Below are 24264 nucleotides of genomic sequence, written 5' to 3'. Positions count from 1 at the left end.
TATTAATCAATGTATGTGTTATTGTATGGTTAGCAAAAATATGAAATTCAGGCTTGTCATGTCAATAGTAAAATTTTTAAGCGTATGAAACTGCGAAGTGTAGGTACTTATATAATTATATACTAAAACCGAAACGTACTTAATCTTGGACTTCAATTTCATTTATTTATTGAATTTGTAGTTTTGTCAGATAGGCATTACAACAAAATTGTCTCTATATTAATTATTAGGTATGGGTAGATTTATTGGAGAAAGGTATTACCAAATCTAAAGAAGTCATAGAATATCCAGAAGTGCTACATTTTTTAAACGATATCTTAAAAAAAATATTTTAGAAATTAGCTGCTGGAACTGAGAAGTGTCCATTGTAGCTTTAACACTATATCAAATCACTATGGCATATAATATACATGTCATTAAAATCGCAGGTAAAAACATTTGCAGATATAGGTTGGAAAATGGTACAATTGTCATCTTTTAAATGTGCAACGCCTTTGGAAAGAATAAGCTTCCTGAATTACATTAGTAAACACAAAATACATAAAAATAGTAGGGCGTCCCCCCGCGAGATGGACCGACGATCTGGTCAAGTCCGCGGGGTATCGCTGGATGCAGGCTACTCACCGGTCAAGGTGGAAATCATTTGGAGAAGCCTACGTTCGGCAGTGGACGTCTTACGGCTGACATGATGATGATGATGATGAATTTAATTACAAGCACAAGGGACATCACATTTTAGTTGTCACGGTGCGCATTGGCGATGTAAGGAATCGTTAAAATTGGGCGCCAATATCTATGGCCAATCATCACCACTATTAGGTGGGCCATTGTTCCAATCCGCTACTGTTATAACATAATATCATCATCATTAAAACTAATAATACTACACAAAATGACAGTGTGGAAAGGTAGCATAGTATGGTTTTAATACGTAACATGAACAGTGTTTTCAATGAAACAAAGTAAGCATTATTTACTATGGTCGTATTGTAAAATATTAAAATTCCGATACGATTCCACACTATTATACAATGTGAGATATTTTGGGAAGCAAACCTAAATAAATCATAGCAACTGTTTATTTCCCGCCGCGCCTCTGCTGATCGCTTGCGTCAAGAATGACGAGCTGTTTGGATTTGTTTAGAATAATGGACTTTAACCTATTTTTTTTGCGAGTCTTCTGGAAATATACAAACAGAAAAGTCCTTGTTTTACTGGCCTTGACTGATTTAAACTTGTTTCTACATTTAGGGATCGTATAATGATTGTTTGTTTTCCAAGCAAATTGATTATAGTATAAAGGTAACCAGTAAAATATAAGTGAAATGTAAGTATTTTAATGACCGACTGCTATAATGCTAAGATCTCTAATCCATGTAAAGGAAATTTTGGTCTTTATTTCTCCTTGGTGTTCCAGTGCGAGTTCGTGGATATTGAAAGATGAACCGCAAATATCAACATAAAGCAAAGATAAAATATACAACTTCATGTGACGTTAGCATTTTATTTATTTATTTCGTACATTTATTTCAGTGGTCAACCAGACTTATAAATTATGTGAATCACTTCTATGGAATTGTACTCATTTCTATATCACCAGTGCCTTAAGTTTGGTGGGTAATCTGTAAAATAAAAAATTAAATAATTATAAACAAATTATTTAGACCAGCCAGTCTCAGCAAATTTAAACGTTGAAAGTAATAAACCAAACAAAAATTCGACTACATTTTTTTAAATGAAATGGCTTATTTACAAGATGTGGGAAAAAATTCAATAGAAGCACACTTTTTACTGATTAATTTCAAACGCCGTATAATATTTGGTTGCTTAGGTATTTTAAATTGGTTATTTTCTTACAATGACTTAGTAAAAATTTCAATGAGAGTCTTTTCAATTTGGAAAACGTTTTCTTATATAATGAATAAGAAACTTTATATACTTCAGATTATAAAAAATATATTTTCAAGTATTTTGTTATTTTTCGATATCTTTGACAGTTTAAATGGTTTCACGCACGTACTAGTTATCAATAACAACGTCGCTTTAATGATTTATATATCTAGATATATTTTCGATCAATTTATTCGCGATTCGCTTGTATATACTTCATTACTGATAATAATTTGGAAATTCATAAAACTAATCTATAAAATTTTACATTTTAAAGCAGATATATCTCTTCATTGTACTCTATTGTGCTATCTCTTTACTGTGTGACATACGTGCATCAAAAAAGGGGTCCAATTTATTTCGTGAAAATTGACCATCCACGATATAATAAGATATATTTACAAGTACAGGGACAAAATAATAAATATTTTTTATTTATAATGACTTTGTTTTGTCATTACATTACATAGATAATTATCTATAATATAATATAATATATCTATAATTAGCAACCATTCGTATGTCAGACATGACATCACCTTTAATTTAATCTGTATGCAATCAAGCAAAAGTTTGGACCTCACTTCACTTATCAGGTAAATTTTATTTATCAGAGTTATGTCGATTCAATGAATACAAAAATTGAAGCTGTAATTGTAGATACTAGGGATATAATAAAAAAATGACATACTCATTTCGGAGGCGGCGGTTTTCCATCAGGGCCAGGAGGAGGTTCATCTTGCATCGGAGCAGGCATGTATCCCCTGGTAAAACAAATTACAAAAAAACTGATTTCAATCAAAACAAAAGACATAAATATAATTTTGAATTAATTATGGCAATATTTGTGTGCAAAAATTTTCGTTCAATTAATTGGCATAAAATATGTTTCCTTTGCATCATAAAAAAATGTTATAAAAAAATTACACTAGATAAAGAACTTTCTCGAAAAGTTTCCAGAGTTTTAGGGTTATAATATTTTATGAAGGTAACGTGCGTAGGGAAGGCCCTGACAATGTTTATCACGTTAAATATAGAATGAGGCACAAAATTTACGAAAAGAAGTCAATTTAAGTGTTTTAATTTACTATTCTATTTATGTTTATTTCTGTTTAATTTGATATATTTTTTAACGGTGATAATTTGCTACGGATTGCATATTAGTACTAAGTAATCTATACTAATACTGTAACTGTGAAAGTATCTGTCTGTCAGTTGCTCTTTCATTTAAACCAATGAATTGGAGTATATGAATATTTTATGAGAATGAGAATTTTCTATCAAGTAAGCTTGAACTCCGAGGATGGTCATGGGCTACTTTTAATACCTAACACGTCCTCAGGCGGACGACAGCTAGTTATTAATAAATAGTAATTTTATATTACTTTTTTGATAATTTTTTGAAAATAATTGTATGAATGTGTGGATGTATGTATTTTGGCATCGACATATTTCTCGATATTTATTTCAAAGAGTAAAGTTTTGTCGTTGGCTTCCATAGAATTTCAATGTCGAATTCAAAATTTCCGTGACATTGCACTTGACTGCTTAAAATTAGCAAAATTTAAATATAAGTGAAGACCGAAAGAAATCGCATAACAGCCGTAACTGAATTATCACTTTCAGACCTTGACGATACGTGAACGAACAAACATGCATACAAACATGTGTTAATTGCAAACTGAATAAACATTTTGTAAGCCTTGACTCTGTAGATCTCCTATTGAATTCAATTAAATTTAAATCATATTCAGTGCGTTTTAAAGTCGATAATCATTTATCTCCAGCAAATTTGCATTTTCTCTATTTGATTTCTAAAAAAACTTATAAGTCTAACAATGCATACAAAAGCAGTTCTTAAAAAGCTAGTAGGATGGATGATAATGCGTTGCGATGAATGCGTATTGATATTGCAATCATTCGATCTGTGGCAATAGTATCGAGCAATAAAATTCTTCAAAGTAAAGGTGTAATTGTTTGCTTCGGCTTTTAAAAATATTATACAAGTGTAAAACAACAAACATACTTTTGATACATTTTTCCTCAAGATACAGAAAAAATTTTTTTCAAAAATAGCAGTGACAGATTTTTTTTATAAAAGTTTTTACGAATATACCTGTTTAAAGGAAAGCCGGGAATTAAATAAGGGAATAATAGAAATACCTTCTTATAATATTACTTGAATATTTTTTTATAATTTTGATAAATTAAAAAATTCAATAGCAAAATAATCCTTGAAGAAAACATGAACTATGCCAGAAATATAAATAAATAGATTTAAATCGATTTCAACATAAAATCAAACAAAATCCATAATAGGCGTATATTGACAAACAAATTATTATTTCCTAAGTACCTACCAAAAGAACTAAGGTTATTTTTAAATCTTCATAATCGGTCAAGCTGTATTTCAATAAAGGCTCATTTTTACAACTTATTCCTGTTCATTAAGTCGGCCAAATTTTAAAATAAAATAATCTATTTCTTTCGTAGGATTAATATATAATTCAATATTATATTTATTACAAAAATACATTACGAAATTAGTAAACCTTTTGTATCAAAAAACAAAATACATAAGAACATAAATATCAATATATTTATATAAATGATAGACCATTCCAATTATTTTTAAATATCCTTCACAATTACATTCATTTTTTATTCTTCATCTATTTCTTCGTGTATGAATTCGTCAACAGAAGCGTCTTCATCATTATCAACAGGTGGTTTAATAGTTTCAGCAAGTTTTTCGGGTTCTCTTGTATCATCTAACGTTAGTTTTTCTTCGATAATGGGTACATCATCTTCCTTTAAGTCTGCTTCGAGTACACTCAAAGGTTTTACTATGAAATCCGGAATCTGCGATGATTTACTTTGAGCATCACTATTCTTCTCGTTGCTGGCGCAGTTTTCACTGTAATTATTAGAAATTAAATTTAAGATTTATGCTAATAGACAATATAACGTAAAAAATATATAAAAAAAATAAAAAAAAACATACCGTCAACCAGTTAAAAAATAACAATTACTTGGAACGAACAGTAAACGTTGATATTTATAACTTGTTTACGTAAAAATGGCGTAATATATTGAATTCTGAGAGGAATCAGAAGTGGAATTGGCATTAGTTAATGTAAATAGTGTTAGATAATCGAAATAAAAAAACGTTTCAGAAGCTACGTAAGCACACAGCTGATCTTGAAGACTAAATAACTGGAATAGGGCCAATTTTATTATTTTCACTATTGCTGAGACACTTTACATATGATTGACATTTTTATTAATAGTTATGTCTAATTATTAACTAAAAATTATCACTTAAAATCTAACTCAAAATTAAAAAAAAAGCTTTATGTTTAAGATCGTTATAAATCTTTGCGTAAAATTTTAATTCAACGCGAAAACAATAAATAAACGATCTATACACAATGGCGTAGCTATCGTAGGGCCAGGTGGTGCAGTGCACCAGGGCCCCGGAGTTCAGGGGGCCCTCTAAACTAAACCGTAAGCTTTTGAAGCTAGAAAATCATAACCCTGCGCACAAGATTTCTTATTTGGTATCTATAATTTTAAAAGGTAATTATTAGTTCAAGAGGGGGTGAGGGCCCAATTCTTTTTCTATGCACCGGGGCCCTTCCTCACCTAGCTACGCCACTGTCTATACATATTTCCAAATTACTAAGTCTTCACGAGGGAAGACTTGTAAATGCGCCATCTGTCTCGAGGTTAACTTAAGATACAAAAGTTAGACGCACTCAGTATTATGTAACCGCAGTCTGTAACTACACGGTAAGTGCAAAACGTAAACCCAATCATCGCTTCCTGTTTGCGACGGGCGTGGGCTGAGCGCGCAGTACATCTCGTTTATTTCTAAACACTGAACTAGGATTTAAATCTAGTTTTTATCTAGACGCATTTTATCTATCTTTAGTTTAATACATTCGCAGACTAGAAGGCTATCTTTTCAGAATAAGATTACAGTAATTATCCAAGTCTTAAACTCTTAACAGGGCTTTTAAGGTGATCCTAGTAAAAAACAAATTATGTCATATAATTGGTTGCAAGCCGTCTTGTGTAGACTCAAACCAGCTTAAACTGTATATCCCACTAAAACTAATAATTGTGAATCTCATAAAATTTTAATCCAACAATTCTAAAACATAATGAATCACGCACAAATACATAAAAAACTGTCTAGAGGCAACGCAAAAAGATGCGGAAATTCATTGATTAACAGATTAAAAAAATGTTAAGCTGATGTCTGGTGCTACAAGGCTATAGCGAATGACCTTGAAGTGGAAAAAAATCAATAGTTTCAATAAAATAACCATAAATGCAAGGACTAAAAATCGAATCGATTTTACGGTAGACCGTGGGAATTGCAGACTGTGTAATGAGTAAAACAAAACAGCGTTTCAACAATGCTATCGTTTGCATTCAGATCACAAAACAGAGGAAAAATCGTATTGAATATCGAAAATTCTTAAAAAAAAATGAGCCATTTGAATGATCTTAGTAAGGCGAGCAACATACTGAGAAAGTTACAAATATACTGAATAGGCAAAGTTGAATAGATAGAAAAAATATTCTGCAAGTACCTACATATTAATAAGGTGCATTACTTGGAAGTCTAGTCTTTATTGAGAAATACAGACATATACACATAAATAAGGATACTATTAAGCTTCGAATTGTAAGTAAACTTACGTTAAATAATCATTTTATGTCTACGTACGAGTTTGAATGTTTCATTGTAATATCATTCGAATTTCCCAGAATTTTGTCAAAAGAATGACATAGAATAAACAGGAAAAAGTCACGATCGGTTAGGTTAATTGACAATGCTCTGTCATTCATTATTGACAAATTGATCACGGAAAACTCGCTTCATTATTACTAATAGACGTTGATCATACATTCCCTGAAAACCTTACTTTAGTGTCGGAAATATAACCCATTTCTCCCAGCGTTAATGCCTTGTACTCTCAGATGTTATGCCCCTGTAAGTTGTAACACTGGCTCATTAATACGGATATTAATGAGTCAGCGGGAAAACGGGAATAGCGGAACACAACAATAAAAGTATATTTGGCCTGTCAATAACTGATAATGTGATGTAAAATAAACTCCAAAATTTCTGCAGAATTTCATGGCAACATATTAAAATGGTTTAACATTTCAATCATACCTACAGGCATAAAATAGCATATAACTAAAAGACTTTCAATGAGTGAAATAAAGTGCTAACATAATATCACTCCAGACGATATTGGACATAGCCCGAAATCCAGTAAAAAATAAACAAATTATGAAAATGTAAATTCAATAACCTGTTTCTAGTTTCAAGTACCAGTTTCGAGCAAAATCCTACGCAAACAAATTCGTTAATCTATCATTTGGTACCAATGCTTTGTGTTATCATTAATTGACTTCCCCGTTAAAGTAAGCCAGTGTAAATTAATTACACAAATTAACTGGCACAAGTAAGAAAATATTGAACACGAACTTTAAACTTCAATAGAAATAGACCAATTGATGACGAAGCTTCAAAACGATACATCAATATAAACTTGCCCTTTAGTCAACGTTATATTCGTATTAACAACGTGATCTGTGTCGTGTTATGTAAGATCAAGAGGCGTTAAACTTTGATGGACTATTTTTTTTATCATACGCGCTGTCTATCGTCTATCGACCTTATAGAATTGGCGTTATTCCAGCGGCTACCGACTTCCCTTGGTGTCAAATTTGTCTCTCTGTTGTGTTACGATTCTCCATTTTGTTTGGTGTATATGAATAATTTGATGATTACGTCAAAGATCAATGATAAAACTAGTTTTTTTTTTTTTAATTTAATATTTACTATGTAAACACGTTCTTGAATTATTTTAAGCTTTTATGTTATACTAGTAGTCGCCCGCGACATTCGCGTTTTAGGGTGTTGTTTGTCATATGTTAGGCAAAAAAGTATCCTATGTATGTATTCCATCTTAGAGTTCAAGTTTGCTTCATACTAAATTTCATCAAATTCGCTTCAGCAGTTCGCTCGTGAAAGATCGACAGACAGACTTTATAACATTAATATAGATTACTAAACTGAAGTGTATTAACGCCATAATTATAATAAAAAAATGAAAATAATTAGTAACAGTGCTCGGTCTTTGCATTTATTGTGTTATAAGTTATCCAATCTATTTATAAGTTAGCCAGACTGTAGTGCAGAGGCGATTATCGTTTGAATTATTTTATTTGCATTAGATATACTGCGGTATTTGCGCGCGCGCAGCTACGGGCGCTATTTTGAAACGCAGGCCGACAACCCCGGCCGGACGACTCGACTACTCGAGTCTCGCTCCTCGGAGGAAGGTTAAATAGCGATCAATGTCTTCTATTTGTTTTATAATAAATTCATATAAATTATAAGCAAAATGTTTCATGTATCGCATGTTTGCAAACATTATAGACTCAAAAATAAAATATCTCAATTAAGATACATTAAAAGTATATGAATAGGTCAAGTAGTTCAAAGGCATCGTTTGTATGTGTCCTACTAATGGTCTTTAATAAATTAAGCAAAAAATTCTGTAGTTTATATGCCCTGAATGAGTTGAATCTCGGGTATGAATTAAACCATCAACTTTCAAATAACAATCACATGTTCTGAGCATCTCTGCCCATCCTTTCTTGATGTATTAATTTAAGGGTAATATTAGTATTTAAATCGGATTTTTTTATTTACTATTTTGATAGAATATAAATAAATAAAACGAAGATGTGAAACAGGTCGCCGCTCACAAGAATTTCACACGGTGATAAGTTTTTATCACTTTTTGCTAATGGAAAAATTCGGACAAAGGCGTCACAGTTCGGCGATTATTGTAATAGACTCAAGATACAGACCAAGAAATATATAACATCGTCGGTTATTTGATGCGACAAAGATTATATGTAAGATAATATGTACATTGATAAATCCCGTTGGCCTAGCTTGATCACTGTTAAATAATATAAACTTTCATTAACTGTTTTTGATGACCTATCACGATTTGATATTGATCTAATCGGGTATTAGGTAGTAGACAGAATATAATACGAGGAATTGGAAATTTATATTGGACATTGAACGCATTGACCATTTTTGTTGATGATAAGAATAAAGAATAACTATTGCATATAGGATAACAAGTGCCGCACAAATAATACCATTATTGAAAAACTTATATTTTTGTCAAGACCCTGATGGTCTCCAATTTTTCTTGTAAGAATTAAGGAACATGTTTCATATGCCACAAATGCAGTCGAGGTTTTTGTTAAAAAATCAAGTATAAGTCGCATTTTTTGAATATCACGTCATTTGTTTTAGAACAATAAGAAATTAGGGATACCGTATCAAATATCGAAATTGAATTGAATTTTATCGATTACATTATTAATTTTTTTTCTATATTATACTAAATATTATTAAACAGCTTTTTAAATAATGTGAAAAAAAAAAATCGAATAATGAATCGATCCATCAAGTAATCACTACTGAACATCGATATATTTCTTAGGAGTATCCGGTGATTTAACCAAGTGGGTCATTAAATCAGTTCCCCGCCGTCGTGCCATAACGAGAGGATTACATGCAGGCACGTCCGCCCACTCACTGTGCTGCGACTTATTCCACATTATCTTGGTACATAAAACAGAAATTCTGCAATAACTCCTAAACTTCAGGCTCGGCATGCTTGCAGTCATTCGATTCAAACTTGCAAAATTCAAGTATTTTAAACGTGTTTGTTGATTTTCGCGTATTATAATTTTCAATTTTGATAAACGTTTTCCTGTTCATTCATTTGGATTCATTCATTTGTAGTTTTGTCGAAAGATAATTATCGTATTATTATTATATCTAAGATAACGTGATTTGACTTTTTTATACATTTTTTTTTACAATCGAATCTTTCAATCGCAGATTTTATTTCTAGACATATTAATGTTTAGGAATATAGATATGCAGTATACGTCCATATAAAACGTTTTGCCTCTTTTTTTATACATCACTAACTTCCACAGATGTTACAAAATTTTTATAGGGAGATTTTTATCTTGATTGAGTTTGATGAAACTTGTATCTTTAACTTGTCTAATGGAGTTTTGTCCAATATATGTAATAGATACCTACTAAATAAACAATGATACTTAGAAATGGACAGTATTAGTACTTTCTCTTAATTTGATATATAATATAGGTAGGTAGATACATGATGTAATTTTGTCTAAATACCACATAACAAGTTTTACCGATTACGTGATAGAATCACCTTTAATATATTAACTACTAATATTAAATAAACACATTAAATGATATAAGAGTCTGTTATCTCAAACGGACCTGCATTTATTGAACTAAATTAGATTAAGATTAATTAATTTAACCTTTCCACGCGAAATCATACAATTTGTTCAATCAATTTAATTACTGTTATCTTTGCAGTTGATTTAATTATATAAAAAATAAATAATAAACATCCGTAATGTTTACTCAATTTTATATGTACATTTATTTATTATTTTGATTGAGCTAGTAATAGTGAATAAGTCGAGAAATTGTGCAATGGTCGTTTGCAGACACCAGCCCACATACTTGTTAGGACAAACGAACTGGCTTCTTGTCTAAGATCGATTTACGCGAATAAAGCTGTCCATGTTACTGTAATATGCTATTAAAGCTACATCGGTTATGATCATTGTTGAATTTTAACACCAGAAATAAATACAGGTATTAGGTATAATGCTTAGTACCCGAATTAATACTGTATCTATGAAAAACCAGCATGTAATAATGCTGTTCGAATATACGTTGATTTTCATTATGGTTTAATGGAACTGTATCTAATTAATCAACAACATACCTACTTACCTACCGTAAGTTGTTGGATAAAAGTAACTACCGAGTTTGATAGTTCATACTTATATAGGTACTCCGAATCAGTGATATCTTTATATGTAATTTAATATCATAAAATAACGTTTCAAACTTTGCCCTAACTACTGGACTAGGGCTTCCTCTCCTTTCAGAAGGATTGGACCTTATTATACCACTTTAAGCCAAAAAATATTTTAATATGATCAGTATTAACCCAAAATCACTCAGTAGGTACAGTTGATCTTGTAATCCATATCTTTGATTACGTATCCTTATTTGTTGTACCAAGATTTAAACAATATGACAAATAAATAAACTAAACGTTATCTAAGAAGTATATCGGACGGTGATGTGTTTAACATTCATATCGAATGTGTATTTTGTAAATATTAAAGAAATATTTTAACAAATACACTCCGTAATTGCTCTATCACCAAAGAGCAATGTCTCCGTATCGGTGTAATAAGAGTTTTCATTAGTTTTGGGGAAAGTGCCATCAGATGCCATATATCTAAAAAGAAATTAAAAGCTCTGTAGCGCGAACCCAGTACTCCTGTCGTATTTATATTTATATAAGAGAATAGATGGCTTGTTTACAAAAATTAAAATTACAATTACATTATTTGCATTATCGTCATGAGGATTTGAAGATACAATAGCAGAAATACAGTAATAGATAGAGAGCTGTCCGATTCTATCACCGGTCCATCATGTCTATATGATTTATCTTTTACATACATATATACATACGTATGATATAAAATTTGATCATAAAAGTCGTATGAAGGATGAATAGATGACTCAGTGATATGAAACACGTGTTAGTAACAGTAGGATTAAATTAAGAAAAGTATAATAATTTTCAAAATTCTCAAATAACGCACGTACCTATTATATACTTAAAATAGTTTTCAGAAAGTAAATTTTGAAATTGAATATTAAGAAGTACTATTGCACAATGATGAAGAACAAATAAAAATGATTTCAGCTTTTTGCTTGTCCCGACTTCTTACTGGTGTAGTGAGAGTTCTACTTAACTTAAATTTTCGAATGCATTGACACAACCCGCGTCTAATTTAAGCTATAAGCACCCACTCAAACATACACAAAAACATTCATCAAAGTCCATCCAGCCGCTTCTGATCAGTGCAGTGACAGACAGACAAAATCTTAAAATAAAAAGTTAAATACTGCACCTTTTTACGCTTAATTGGAGATAATACCGTGGTTTGAAATAGTAATTGAAGAAAATCAATAAGGCCGCATGCTATATCTGCTATCAATTAATCATGCGACTGTAAAAGGTACCAACGTCATTGGTGATTGTGACTTACGTTCGTATCGATTGCTATCGTCTTTACAAAGACGTAAGAAACATTTTTCATTTGTGAAATCATGATTAGACTTAGTTCAGGTCCTAGTATACTTACACTCCTATCATCGGTAATTACTCTATCGCCAAACAGTTTTGGTAACGGTAACTGTTTTGGTAACGGTGTAATACGAGTTTTCCTGGGTTTTCACATTACCACTTTTTAGGCGAAGGGTAAATTGCCATCTGCCTTATTAATCGTTAAATTTTTAAAAACATATTCAAAGCTTATTAAGCTCACGGCAGGAGTACTGGGTTCGCGCTATCTGTAGTGCATAAATAAAAGTATTTATTTAGATAAGAAATAATAGATGACTTGTTTAAAATTCAATTTTTATAATTTGCATTATATTATTATATAATTTTGGTTTATGGTGACAAATTACGGCGTAGGTACATCTCTTATTTGTAACTTTTTTTCATATCAAATTTAATCAAAACATTATCAAGCAATGACGGCAATGATGCAGAGCAATGACGTACTAATTACGATTAGAAAACGGTCAAAAATATTGCACAAATTTTAAACTCTCACATATATATAGAAATGAAAGTAAAATGTAATAAAATGAAAAGGAAAGTTTTAAGTACCAATGAGTACGTAAGAAGGTATGTAATTTCTTTAAGTGCTAAAAGCACTTAGAAGATGCATTTGGATGGAATTTCGTGTTGTATGCACAAATCGAGCATGGTGTGCAATATGCATTTGTACGTGAACCACACGCGTCGTTAGCTGCAGTTATATACAAGAACGCGTCCAGGAAACTATAAACAGTATTTACAGCCTAGCAACAGGCGACGAGACAAAGAGATCTATGTCTAAATCCGTAGTTGCCGTTTAAGGCGACGTCGCCAACGGGGAACCGCATGCGTTGCACTAAAATAGATAAGTACATTTTGTGGGGGTTGAAATCCTTACCATAAACATGCGTCTTAGTGTGTCGCCTCATTATAAAACAATGACAACAATTATATTATGTTAGTCACATAAATATTACGATTAAAATGATAATATAATAAACAATTAGTCTTTGTCTATTGTTCATTATTAAGGAATACAAACAATTATCATTAATAAATAATTAAACCGTTTAAAAGTGATATCTTAAAAGACGACGAAGTGACTTTAATATTTTTTAACCTTCAGAATAGGCTTTGTTTTCTGTTTCCATTATAATTCCAATAGAATTGGTCTGAAAACTACTAAAAAGGATTAATATCATGGTTTTTCATGTAGACATGGCGCCACAGCGGCTTCAGCGCTGGATTACAATGTGTATTAACTCTCTGTTTTGTCGGGGTAAAGCTGCAGACAGCTGAGATCTTGGATTTTATTACGTGTCAGAAAATTTGAAAAGAGGTTATCAATAGTAAACAATGCTTACACTTAGAGGCCTAAGAAAGTGCGTAAAGTCGATTGCTGGTCTCTTTTTTTTAAAACAGTCAAAACGATAACACCGAGCGAAATCCGCCGTTTACTAAATTCGTGTAGGGTAATGTGTCTGTAAGTAATATTCATAATTTCAATGTTATCAGTCAAAAAAAAGTATCAATTATGAATTAATCTTAAATAAATAATCAATGGTGAAAACAAAATTACGTAGTTAGGCAAGTGCTAACTGGTACTTGAGGTACTGGCACGTTAGATCATATGATAGATAATAACAAGTATTATAGTCTTGTTAAAGAGCTAAGATGTCGCAAAGAGTTTGTGGAATGATTAAATTTTATTTATTTAAAGGAGCACTTGCCATTTAAACAGCTCGATTGTGCGCCAATACAATTATATATTCAATATCTCTGATTATATTGAGAACAATGATATTATATGTAACTATACTTATATATAGCAATATTGTTAATTTTTACCTTGAATAAGTCGAGATTAAATAAAAATAATCAAGGGATCGACATTTTGAAATCAGAACATGCGTAATTATTTTATAAGACCAAAACCGCAGCCATAAAACGCGGAGCAAAATTAAAAAAGATATAATGGTCTGTTTTAGTCATATTAATTGCCATTGCAATTTTGCATAAAGTAGAAAATTTTCGAGGCATGAGTTTAATATAAATATTTAATATTTACTGATTTATAGTAGAAAATTCAAAATATTTTTCATTTATTCTTCGAAGATTTTCGATAAAACAAAGATTTTTTTTATTTTTATTATGGCCTGGCCCAGAATTCCTTAGTGTAAAACCAGCTAGATGATCATTATTATGTTATCAATAATTAAAAATTCCACGATACAAATAATATTATTAATAAGAACCTATTATTTTCCACTAAATTAAAAAATAGAAGGTTATTATTTTTCGCAATTTTTTTCTTTAAATATTTTTGTCATATAATTAATTGAAGCTAATCTCAAAATATGATATCAAACATAATATAGTTGTTTTTTAATAACTGATCATACTAGGGTATACAATCAAAAGATTTAGCTACCGATTAAACGCATAAATTTCTATTAAATTGTACTAAATATCTGAATGGAAATTATGAAGTATTTAATATAACAAAATTAATAAACATTATCATGAATATTATTATTCAGTTCAGGCGCTTGCATTAATAAACGAAAGAAACACACACAAATACCTAAAAGACTTGAATTTGAAACTAAATATTTTTGACAGTGACAGAAACTTCTTAACTTGTTTGAAAACTTAAAAAGAATAGAAATCAAAACAGGAAAACGAGCTTTATATTATCCTATAAAGTATAAATGTATACGTGCAAAGAAAAACCCTGTTATGGAATTTACAAACCCAACAGTATTTATATACGAACTTGCTCCTTTAAATTGTACCAGGTATTTTTTTACTCCTAAACTTATTACTAGAGTAGATTTCGTCATTTATTTTTTTAGTGAAACTAATAACAGTGTGTATTTATTTCAATTTTAAAACTATGTATATCATTTTTAAGTTATAATCCTTTAACAAGATATAAGGAAAAACCTACAAAATTCCAAAATATCTTGCAATGAGTGAAATAAACTGATTATTATGCAATCTATAAGATAGATCTTTGAATGTTTATAATGTTTCAGATTTTTTGAATAAAGTAGTGAATGAATTATACTAAATGTCTGAAGATAAGAAGAAAGCTCTTTTTGTCTGTCTTGGTAAGGTTATTTTATCATACTCACTTTCTTTACTCCAGAGCTGTTAACATTATTTGTTGTAAACTAGTACAATTATTATCACATACTATTTACTACTCATTTTGAAGTAATACTAAATTAAAAATAAACTATTTCTTTATCACAAACATTTATATACAATATAATATAATGTATAATATAATATACAATATAATATTTATATACATTTATATACATTATTACATATTTGATTTAGATTTATATAAGTAAAATGTGATAAATATTATTATTATTATAACAGTAATAAAAATCTTTATTTAAAATTAAGAACATTATGCAAAAATTAATTGAACTATGAATTGTCATATAAAATAGGTAACAGCTGTCGATCACCTATAGCCGAAGCTGTGTTCCAGAACACTGTTAACAAGATGGCTATGGGACATCTCTGGGAGGTAGACAGTGCTGGGCTAGCGGACTGGAATGTAGGCTACTCTCCCACCGATAGAGCATTGAACACAATGAGAAAACATGGACTACGCTATAATAATGTTGGAAGACAGGTATACATAATAAATTAATAATACATGTCAATTGACTTACTTTATAAATTATTTTTTAAAACTATATTCTAAAGGGCAATGGTATATGTTTAAAATGTTAAGTCCCAGAAAATTGTGGGTACAGATAAGAATTTTTTTTAAATTAAGAATTAAATTGAATACATGGTATTAATTAATTTAAAAATATTTTTTAGATAAACAATGAAGATTTTAACAAATTTGATTTCATATTTGGAATGGATGAAATGAATATAAGAGATCTAAAAAGCTTAGCACCTGAAAATTGTAAGGCTAAAGTATTACTGCTTGGCGACTTTGATCCGGAAGGTGAGAGAATTATAAGGGATCCTTATTTTGTGAGTATTATTGTATTAATTTGTCTATTGCACAAAATCAACGACTAAATGAATATTTAAAAACTTATTCCTGTGAATATCAAGACTTTTTTAATATCTGTTTTTGAACCAACTTCTAAATAGAAATAATTTATGTGCATTGCAATTACACAATCTTAATCAGTCACATTAAATAATCTAGATTAAACCTAGTTTATAAACCCTATGGTTTTCCATTTTCGTCCCACTGGAAAAAATATACTTCCACAACTCAAAAGACATACACTACATACACAGTCATAATGAGAGGTCTTTAAAAATAGCAATGAGAAACAAAAGAAAACTGACAGGTTAATCTGAATACTCATCGGTCCGTGTCATCCTATTTCATAATAAGCAACCAATGATTGTAAAGATAATTTATTTATTTATTATGAACCAGAACTTAGTTGTATTTTATTTTATTATTATAGTTTTGGCAATGCACAATATAACATACTTAAATATACTATAAAAAAATAGTAATGTATTGTATGAATAAATTTGATAATAAATATTAACGCTGCAATTACCTTCATAACATGCAAGTATTACGACTGTTATAATTAATAATGTAAAAAAATTCCTAGGATAACCACGACAGAGGATTTGAGAAGTGCTATGAACAGGCCGTCCGGTGTTCAAAAGGATTTTTAGAGCAACTAGAGAAAGGAAATGTCAAATAGATGTCAATTTGTTATTGGGTTTTGAATTTCGAACAATAAACGAATTTAAATTAATAACGATTTTTTTCTTACTGGCACAGTTATTATAAAATAAGACCCAATTATGTATAAAGCTTCAAATTTTTATTTTATTCAAAATTCAGTTGTGTATCAATTACCATCAAAATCACTGCAGATTAGGTCAAAAGTATTTGGCAGCAATATAATTGGCTTTCGAACCTTATGTGAGTTGATACTGGACCATTTTTATAACTTCTATGAGAACATGCAAGTGCAATATATGCAACATAATATTATATGCACGCAATCTAAGCGAAGATGAGTATTTTATTAATTTAACGTAAAACAACAAAATTATAAAACATTTAGAAATATGTCCTTGCTTACTTCAGAGTATTTCGATAAAAAAATCATCTGACATGTACGTAATTTTAGTTTTTTTTTTTATTTATGGAATGATTAATTTTGTACGAATAATATTGGACGTATTTCTTGTCGTTTAGAAGACTAAACATTATAAAACGACCAAATTAAATTAATTACTATTACTGAGGCATTGTTAAATACGTGACAACTGGCACGGTTCTCAGTGTAACGATTGGTTTACGTAACATACGGGCTAAGCGGCATTTCATTTACGAAGCCACAATATATTAAGGTGACTATTGGATTACAGACTTGAAATGTATTTATAAAACAATTATAATGTCTTTCGACAATTCACTACCTAACGGCTTTCGGTAATAGATAATAATAAATTTGAATTTGGAACATTGACAAAGATATAATGGAATATTGTTTTGATTTAATTGCAAATTGTTTATGGTATGGCAGTAAACAAACAAGTCGAGACTGTTACGAAATTTTAATCGTTATTGTTTTTTAGTCACCTTGTAATTTGATCTAACTATGCTTTAGGTATATGTAGGTATCAAGTTCAATATATTATACTTTATACAAGTAGGCTTTTCGAATCATCATTTTACAAAACTATAAGTGCGTATTAAGCAATGCTACCACCGGTTCAGAAAGTAGATTCTACTTCTCTTTTTATGGAATAGGTTTGCGAACGAGCATATGGGCCACGTGATGGTAAGTGGTCATCATCACCCGTAGACAATGACGCTGTAAGAAATATTAAATTTTCCTTACATCGTCAATGCCCCACCAACCTTGTGCCTGTAGTTACACTGGCTCACTCACACTTCAGACCGGAACACAACAATACTGCGTACTGTTGTTTAGCGGTAGAATATCTGATGAGTGGGTGGTACCTGCCCAGGCGGGCTTGCACAAAGCCCTACCACCAAGTATACCAACATTAAAAATAGAAAGTTATGTTAGTTAAACACAATTATTTAAATATAATACATCCTACCTGAATATCAACAAGTAGTAATTCCATTCTTGTTTCCGTGTATATATTTTGGTTTTGAATATCATGCTTTATTTATTAACGTTTTTTATTTAAGAATTTATTTGAATTTATGAATCAGCAATGCTAAGAATATTTGTGGAATTTTATTATAGACTCGAATACCTTGCTCGCCGGCATAGAATGTCTAAAATTCTGAACGACTTACTAGGTAGGTAAGAATATTTTAAATTAAGTAAAATTTAAAACATTAATATATATCACTTACTTTATTACAAATCTGCGGTTGACTGTAATAGTATTGACGTAAATATGTACAATAATTTAGAAAGTTCTATAACAATGTACAAGGAACTTGACAAATGTTGACTAATGACTAATAACTTTATACCTACTATACCTAAATAACTAGTTGTTAGATGTGCAGGTAACATAAGCTAATTTACCCATCGGTAAAGGCGACTTGGAGTTCCCACGACAATATAGGTTGTTCGATGTGGCACAGTCTCATCAAAATCATGCAATTTTTCCTTGACAATCAAGCACGAAATGAATTACCTAAATGACGCTCGTCAAAACGCAACGACATGCATCAATATACAACAACAACGTTCCTAAACATCTATATTTTGTTTGGTAACTAAAAACATAAATCAAAATGCCTATAGGCCCTTTTAGAAATCGTTCGAAAAGAGATAACATGGTATGGTATGAATAACTATTGCGCCTGCGCCGTGCCCCGTGGGCAGACTGCTTAATGCGTTTCCGGTGGTCGGAGACGTGAGTCAGGCCCCGGTCTCGCATTACTTCCGCCGTGGGGTCACTTGACTGACGTTCAATTTGAACCAGTTTTCATTACTTGGAAATTATATGTCTAAGAGTATAAAATGCGTTGTTCGTTGATGATTTGTTATCGTGTAATTTGGAGATAGGGATTTTGCAGCGATCGCAGACGATATTATAAACATTGTTAAGCACAAATGTATATACACATTGCAAACACATATGAACTCTTTATTCCTTTACTCTTAAAATGAGAATGGACGGCAGTCCAACACAAGCAGAGAAAGAGGGTAGAGACACTGGAATATCAACTTCAATACCATTTATGAATTTTTAGACCTTGATTAAAAAATAACATCGAAACTAGGTACATTTCAGCTGTCGTTGAACATCCGTAGTGAGTATACAAAACTACAAATACGACGTACATATGTATGAAACATATCATACATGATTCGCGAAATCAATACTGCGCATTGCAGCTCAGTCCTACATTCACATACCGATTGTTAATATAATTTAAAGATCTAGATAGATAGAAATAGATTCTATTCATGAATTAAATATCTTATTGCCACATGCATAATGAGGTCACATCTTATAACTTTCAAGATATTCTCACGTCGCTGTAGTTTTAATTAATCAAATGTAACTATCGTCACTCAAAGTACATAACTAATTACAACACAATAGGTAATCTAACGCTATTTTAACTACCCGACATTAACCTTAATGTTTTGACACCATAAATTTACAGACGATTACCCGCTTAATATTAATTAAAAATGAATCATCAGCCACCACATTATACGCCGTAATTTAGTAGTACAGCAGACGAGCGGCTTAGTCGAGTGACGATCATCTCCAATGATTAGGAGTATCAACGATTGCCGAACGCTTCCAACTATAATAATGACAACTAGGTGTCGCCTGCGTCTTCGCTCGCGTTTCGTGGGTTGTTCGCCATGTGTGAGGCAAAAAAGTAACCTATGTCCTCCCTTGCAGTTCAAGGTTGCTCCATAGCTAATTTCGTCAAATTCCGTCCAAAGATAGACAAACAGAGTTACTTTCACATTTATAATATTAGTTTACATGAACAAAAAGCATTTTTGTACAAAAAAAGATCGACGACGAATAACTGTTACTGCTTGAGTGGTACCTAAATCTTTTATTCGATCAGATTTAGAATATAGGATGCGAGATTCAAATGTTTCGAATCGAGTTTGTTTAAATAACTGACCACGGGGAATAGATTTATAGGATCGTTATAGCGAGGGACAGAGCAAGGTCGCAAATCTTGCATCGCATCATCGTCTAATGTCTTTGTAAACATTACGTCACAAATGATGTTCACAGTGTTAGACGTGACGGCGATTCTTCAAATAAGTACCTACTTACCTATTACTATGTGAAAAACAATAAAGTCTATAAAAAATAAAGTTGAGTACCCAGGTAGATTGTTTATTCAAATAATAAATTATTTTAAAATTTAAAAATAAAGTGAAAAAGGGATTTTTGTGTGCCAAGTCTAAATCTTAACGCATTAAAAAAACATTACTTTCGCTAATTGATTGTCAAAAATCTGCTATTAGTTAGAATAAAAACCTCTGATCTAACCAGAATAGGAATCCTTCAATTTATTACTATTTGTGACAAACAAAAATGTCATGTTTAATACAGCTTTTGTTTATTTAAATGATAATAGTATCTGACGGACTGGCTGATTAGAGACAATTTTTAAAGACATATGTAATAAGTCTTTTTAAAAAAAAACAATCAAACCAACCATAAAAATCGCGTGGGTTCATAGAAAAGCAGATTAATGACTTACAGTCTTACCATATGCCTTATGATATTATATTTCACGACCTTCAGTTTTTAACTTATTTAATTAGAACCGTGAAAGTTTAATCTACTTAAATTAATTAGATTAGAAAAATTAGCTTAATACTCTTTTTCGCTCTAACTTTTTAATTTCATTTTAAACCTCTAAAAATAATAAAATGTCTGCCTAAAAAAGCAATTGACTGTCAAATCAGAAAGAAACTTGTAGGAGAAAATACTATGGCAGGACCATAGAAGAAGTAGACGAGCTGTCGAAAGAAACTTAGATTATAGAAACTTCAATATAATTTAGATGTGTATAACTACAGTTAATAATGAACAACTGACATGAATAGTATTATATTTTGTTATGAAAATCTTAAACCATAACAGTTATTCGATATTTCACGACAAGGAATGTAACGGATTTTATTTTAAACGCACACTACTCAGAAAAAACAAATCAAATAATATATATTTGAGTAACGTTAGCATAAAAAGCACTCAAATTCAACCTTGAAGTTTCAGGTAAAAGAAAACATCTAGGACGACATAATACGAAGTGTACTTAATTCAAAGTTGTCGTGTGGTAATGGAGATGGGACGACGCTATGAGAATTTGGCAAGGAACGAATACCAAGCTGATGCCATTAAAACTATTGTTAGTGCTCTACTACTCGAGTGCTAGCTACCTATTTCATTTGATTATCTTTATTCAAAATCATATCTTCTTTCCCTTTCTTTCCTTCCTTCCTTCTTAGCTTTACGTTTTGTATATAATATATTAATACCAAATTACCACTGCTGGGCTTTGATCTCTTCTCCGAATAAGAAGCAGGTTATTATAAGTAGGGGGATCTAATGCGGATCGGTTGAGACACAATTGGCAGATTTTAATTGAAATTAGGCACATGCAGGTTTTCAATCTTCACCAACCACGAGATATAGTTATTATAAATACAAATGAAGCACAAAAAAGTAATTGACGCCTGGGTTTGAACCCAAATAGATAAACAAATAATAACATCTCGCCTACATTTGTATGTAATTGTTATAACTACCTAAGTACTGGTACTTATTTTTAGTATTAAATTAATTGTTCACATTGTATCCATTGTGACATGTCTACTATCACGGCGCCATTCCTTTTTCGATGAAGGTCGAAGATTATTCCGGTCGGAATTGATTTGTGTCGGATCCCTGGGGACCACGGTTCCTCTGAGTGCATTTTAATAACTCTCGGCTTGAGCAATGCAATCATACGAATAATATTCTTTTAATTGTTGTTCAAAGTTAATATTTAAGTATTTGTTGTTGACTATAGAGGCATGAAGGTATATATTAAGGTCATTTATAGAAAATATCTGAAAATATCAGAGACGCGTTGTCAATAAACTACCACCAATAAAAGGGTACGATGCATATATGTAATTACCTAGTCGCAATCTTATCCAAGCACTCCTAAAGGTGAGATTCATACTGTTACCATTAATACGACCAGTAAGCCACTATATTCTGGTTGTTGTTTTCAACCTCCGACTAACGATGTTTTTTGTTGGATGTGAATTGTCAGCCAATGTTATTAGAGCAACAACAACAACAAGGAAAAACTAATCTTAATAACGGCTCTTAATATTACAATGCAGACCCAAGTTGGTCCCAATGAGACCATTGCATAATAAACGTGAATCACGTCTTCTGTCCACTAGACCGCTACGAACGAAAGATTCCGCTTTCAAACCCAGGCAACCATTGTGGTTTGAGGTGCTAAGTTTTCTGTATAATAACAACTCGTCTCGTGATTGGCAATAAGGAAAACATCGTGAGGAAACCTGAATATCTCAAATAAAAATCTGTCACCAACCCGTATAGCAGCAGAATTAGTTTCAAACCAAAAATGAACTAAAGACGTAATGTTGCTAGGTGTATTACTACGTATATACATACTGTTAACGTATTAAGTTCGTGACCAACAGATTTTTAACCCGTCTGCCTTCCTATTGCGCAATATTTATTATATTTCGTGTAAAATACTCTATAATGTACGATATTATCAAATTTGTTCCGACGGCTAATATTCAAATGTACGTTAAAATGTAACGTACTCATGAATGAAATAATGAGACGATAGTCATGCAAAACTAAATGGAAGCAATTTCATTTGTATATAAACGACCTTGTCGCTCTAACGATGCGCTGTGGTGAAGCGAAAAATTACTCTGAAATGAGATTCGAATTCATGTTTCATGGTTAATGCTCCGCAATGTTATACCCGTGCCTAGTTGAGCTTGTGAGTAAAAAATATCTCACAGATATAACCAACCTATAACCTTATAAAGTATTAAAAAATATTTAATATATAAGAAAATCTTCCAATAATCGTTAGACTTACATATGCCAAAATTTAAGAATAGTTGTATTACAATGTAGGTACCTAATGTTTAATCACAATTCGAAACACTATACTATTGTATGATTACAATATTGCTTCTTGTCATGTTAAGAAAATAAAACTTATTCTAAAACTATCCCCCTAGGAATAAATAAGGATCTATATAATTAAAATGTTGTAGTTCTACGTGAAAAATGACAATATTTTTTTATATTCGAACCTTTCTTTAAGTAAATGACTAGACACATTAATTATACAATATATTTACAGAAAAAGAATAGCAACAATCAGGATTAAATTTCTTAAAAAAATGTGCGCACACCCAAATAAAGGGAGAAAATTAAATCATCTATTTTTGATTTCGATCAAAATATAACGAAAACTTGTTGGGTGAACAATCGTCAAATTAGATATAAGCCAAAATTAATAATTACACATTTTAATCAATAAGGCTATATTACTTAAAAGCTAATCTGTAAATTGAAATAAGTAAGATAAGAGCAAAACTCTTTTCAAACAAGCTACGTATTTACATAGTAAAACATTGTTACTATCTATGGTTTTGTAATACAACTGCATCAATTATGTCCTGTTTGAAATAAATTAAAACTAATAACGTTTGTACCATAAATATGCGGGCATCATTAAAACCAATTTAGTTCAAAACATACGTTAATTATTACTGTAGACGTAAATCTTAAACGAAGTTGAATAAATATTTTGAATAGCCCTGAATAGAAGGATACACCGAATGGTCATTTCAGTCGTTTATATATACAATTAAAAAAAATTACTAAAGAAAGCCAACAAGTGTTTTTGTTAGCCTTTATTAACAGTTATAACAATTATATCCCATCACATTAATAGTTAGCTATGATATGAGATATGTGACGCACACTTGCTATATATTCAAAGTTGTGTAATCCTCGAGTTTGGTCACCATTACCGAAATTCTATAAGGAGGACATTACTACTAAG

At 31.0% G+C, this 24264-nt stretch overlaps 2 protein-coding genes across 7 annotated transcripts in view; one reads left to right on the top strand and one right to left on the bottom strand.

Annotated features, from left to right (window-relative positions):
- Positions 1-1490: 1490 nt before the first annotated feature.
- Positions 1491-24264, bottom strand: part of LOC124531876 — a 28931-nt gene continuing 6157 nt past the window's right edge. Inside the window, exons 1-3 of one of the 3 annotated variants that reach the window (XR_006966607.1) lie at positions 12001-12421; positions 2582-2654; positions 1491-1622 (exon numbers count right to left, since the gene is read on the bottom strand). Coding sequence is in view for 1 of the 3 variants with exons in the window: in XM_047106445.1 (XP_046962401.1) it covers positions 4552-4807 (256 nt within the window). In the remaining 2 variants the exon portion in view is untranslated. Of the gene's footprint in view, positions 1623-2581; positions 2655-4398; positions 4808-12000; positions 12422-24264 lie in introns of those variants that run through there. The other 2 variants (XR_006966606.1, XM_047106445.1) reach the window with 2 other exon arrangements.
- Positions 14839-16966, top strand: LOC124531851 (low molecular weight phosphotyrosine protein phosphatase-like). 4 transcript variants are annotated; one of them, XM_047106408.1, is made up of 5 exons: positions 14839-14995; positions 15236-15310; positions 15665-15852; positions 16047-16208; positions 16817-16966. In XM_047106408.1, the coding sequence occupies exons 2-5, from the start codon at positions 15271-15273 to the stop codon at positions 16910-16912; spliced, it is 486 nt and encodes a 161-aa protein (XP_046962364.1). In that variant the 5' UTR covers positions 14839-14995; positions 15236-15270; the 3' UTR covers positions 16913-16966. The 4 variants fall into 4 exon arrangements, with proteins under 4 accessions (XP_046962364.1, XP_046962388.1, XP_046962372.1 ...); XM_047106416.1 differs by lacking the exon at positions 14839-14995 and adding an exon at positions 15007-15066; XM_047106432.1 differs by lacking the exon at positions 15236-15310 and having other exon boundaries at positions 14857-14995.

The sequence above is a fragment of the Vanessa cardui genome, chromosome 1, assembly GCF_905220365.1.
Source record: "Vanessa cardui chromosome 1, ilVanCard2.1, whole genome shotgun sequence".
Lineage (NCBI taxonomy): Eukaryota > Metazoa > Arthropoda > Insecta > Lepidoptera > Nymphalidae > Vanessa > Vanessa cardui.
Note: the sequence above shows the minus strand (reverse complement) of the source record. Positions and strands in the feature narration are given on the sequence as shown.

What these genes read in the sequence shown, in the direction of transcription:
- LOC124531851 (XM_047106408.1), top strand. Translation starts at nt 15,271, where the DNA reads ATGTCTGAAGATAAGAAGAAAGCTCTTTTTGTCTGTCTTG. An exon ending in AGCTCTTTTTGTCTGTCTTG is followed by an intron (nt 15,311 to 15,664) that starts GTAAGGTTATTT and finishes CATATAAAATAG; the next exon opens with GTAACAGCTGTCGATCACCT. An exon ending in TTATAAGGGATCCTTATTTT is followed by an intron (nt 16,209 to 16,816) that starts GTGAGTATTATT and finishes AAAAATTCCTAG; the next exon opens with GATAACCACGACAGAGGATT.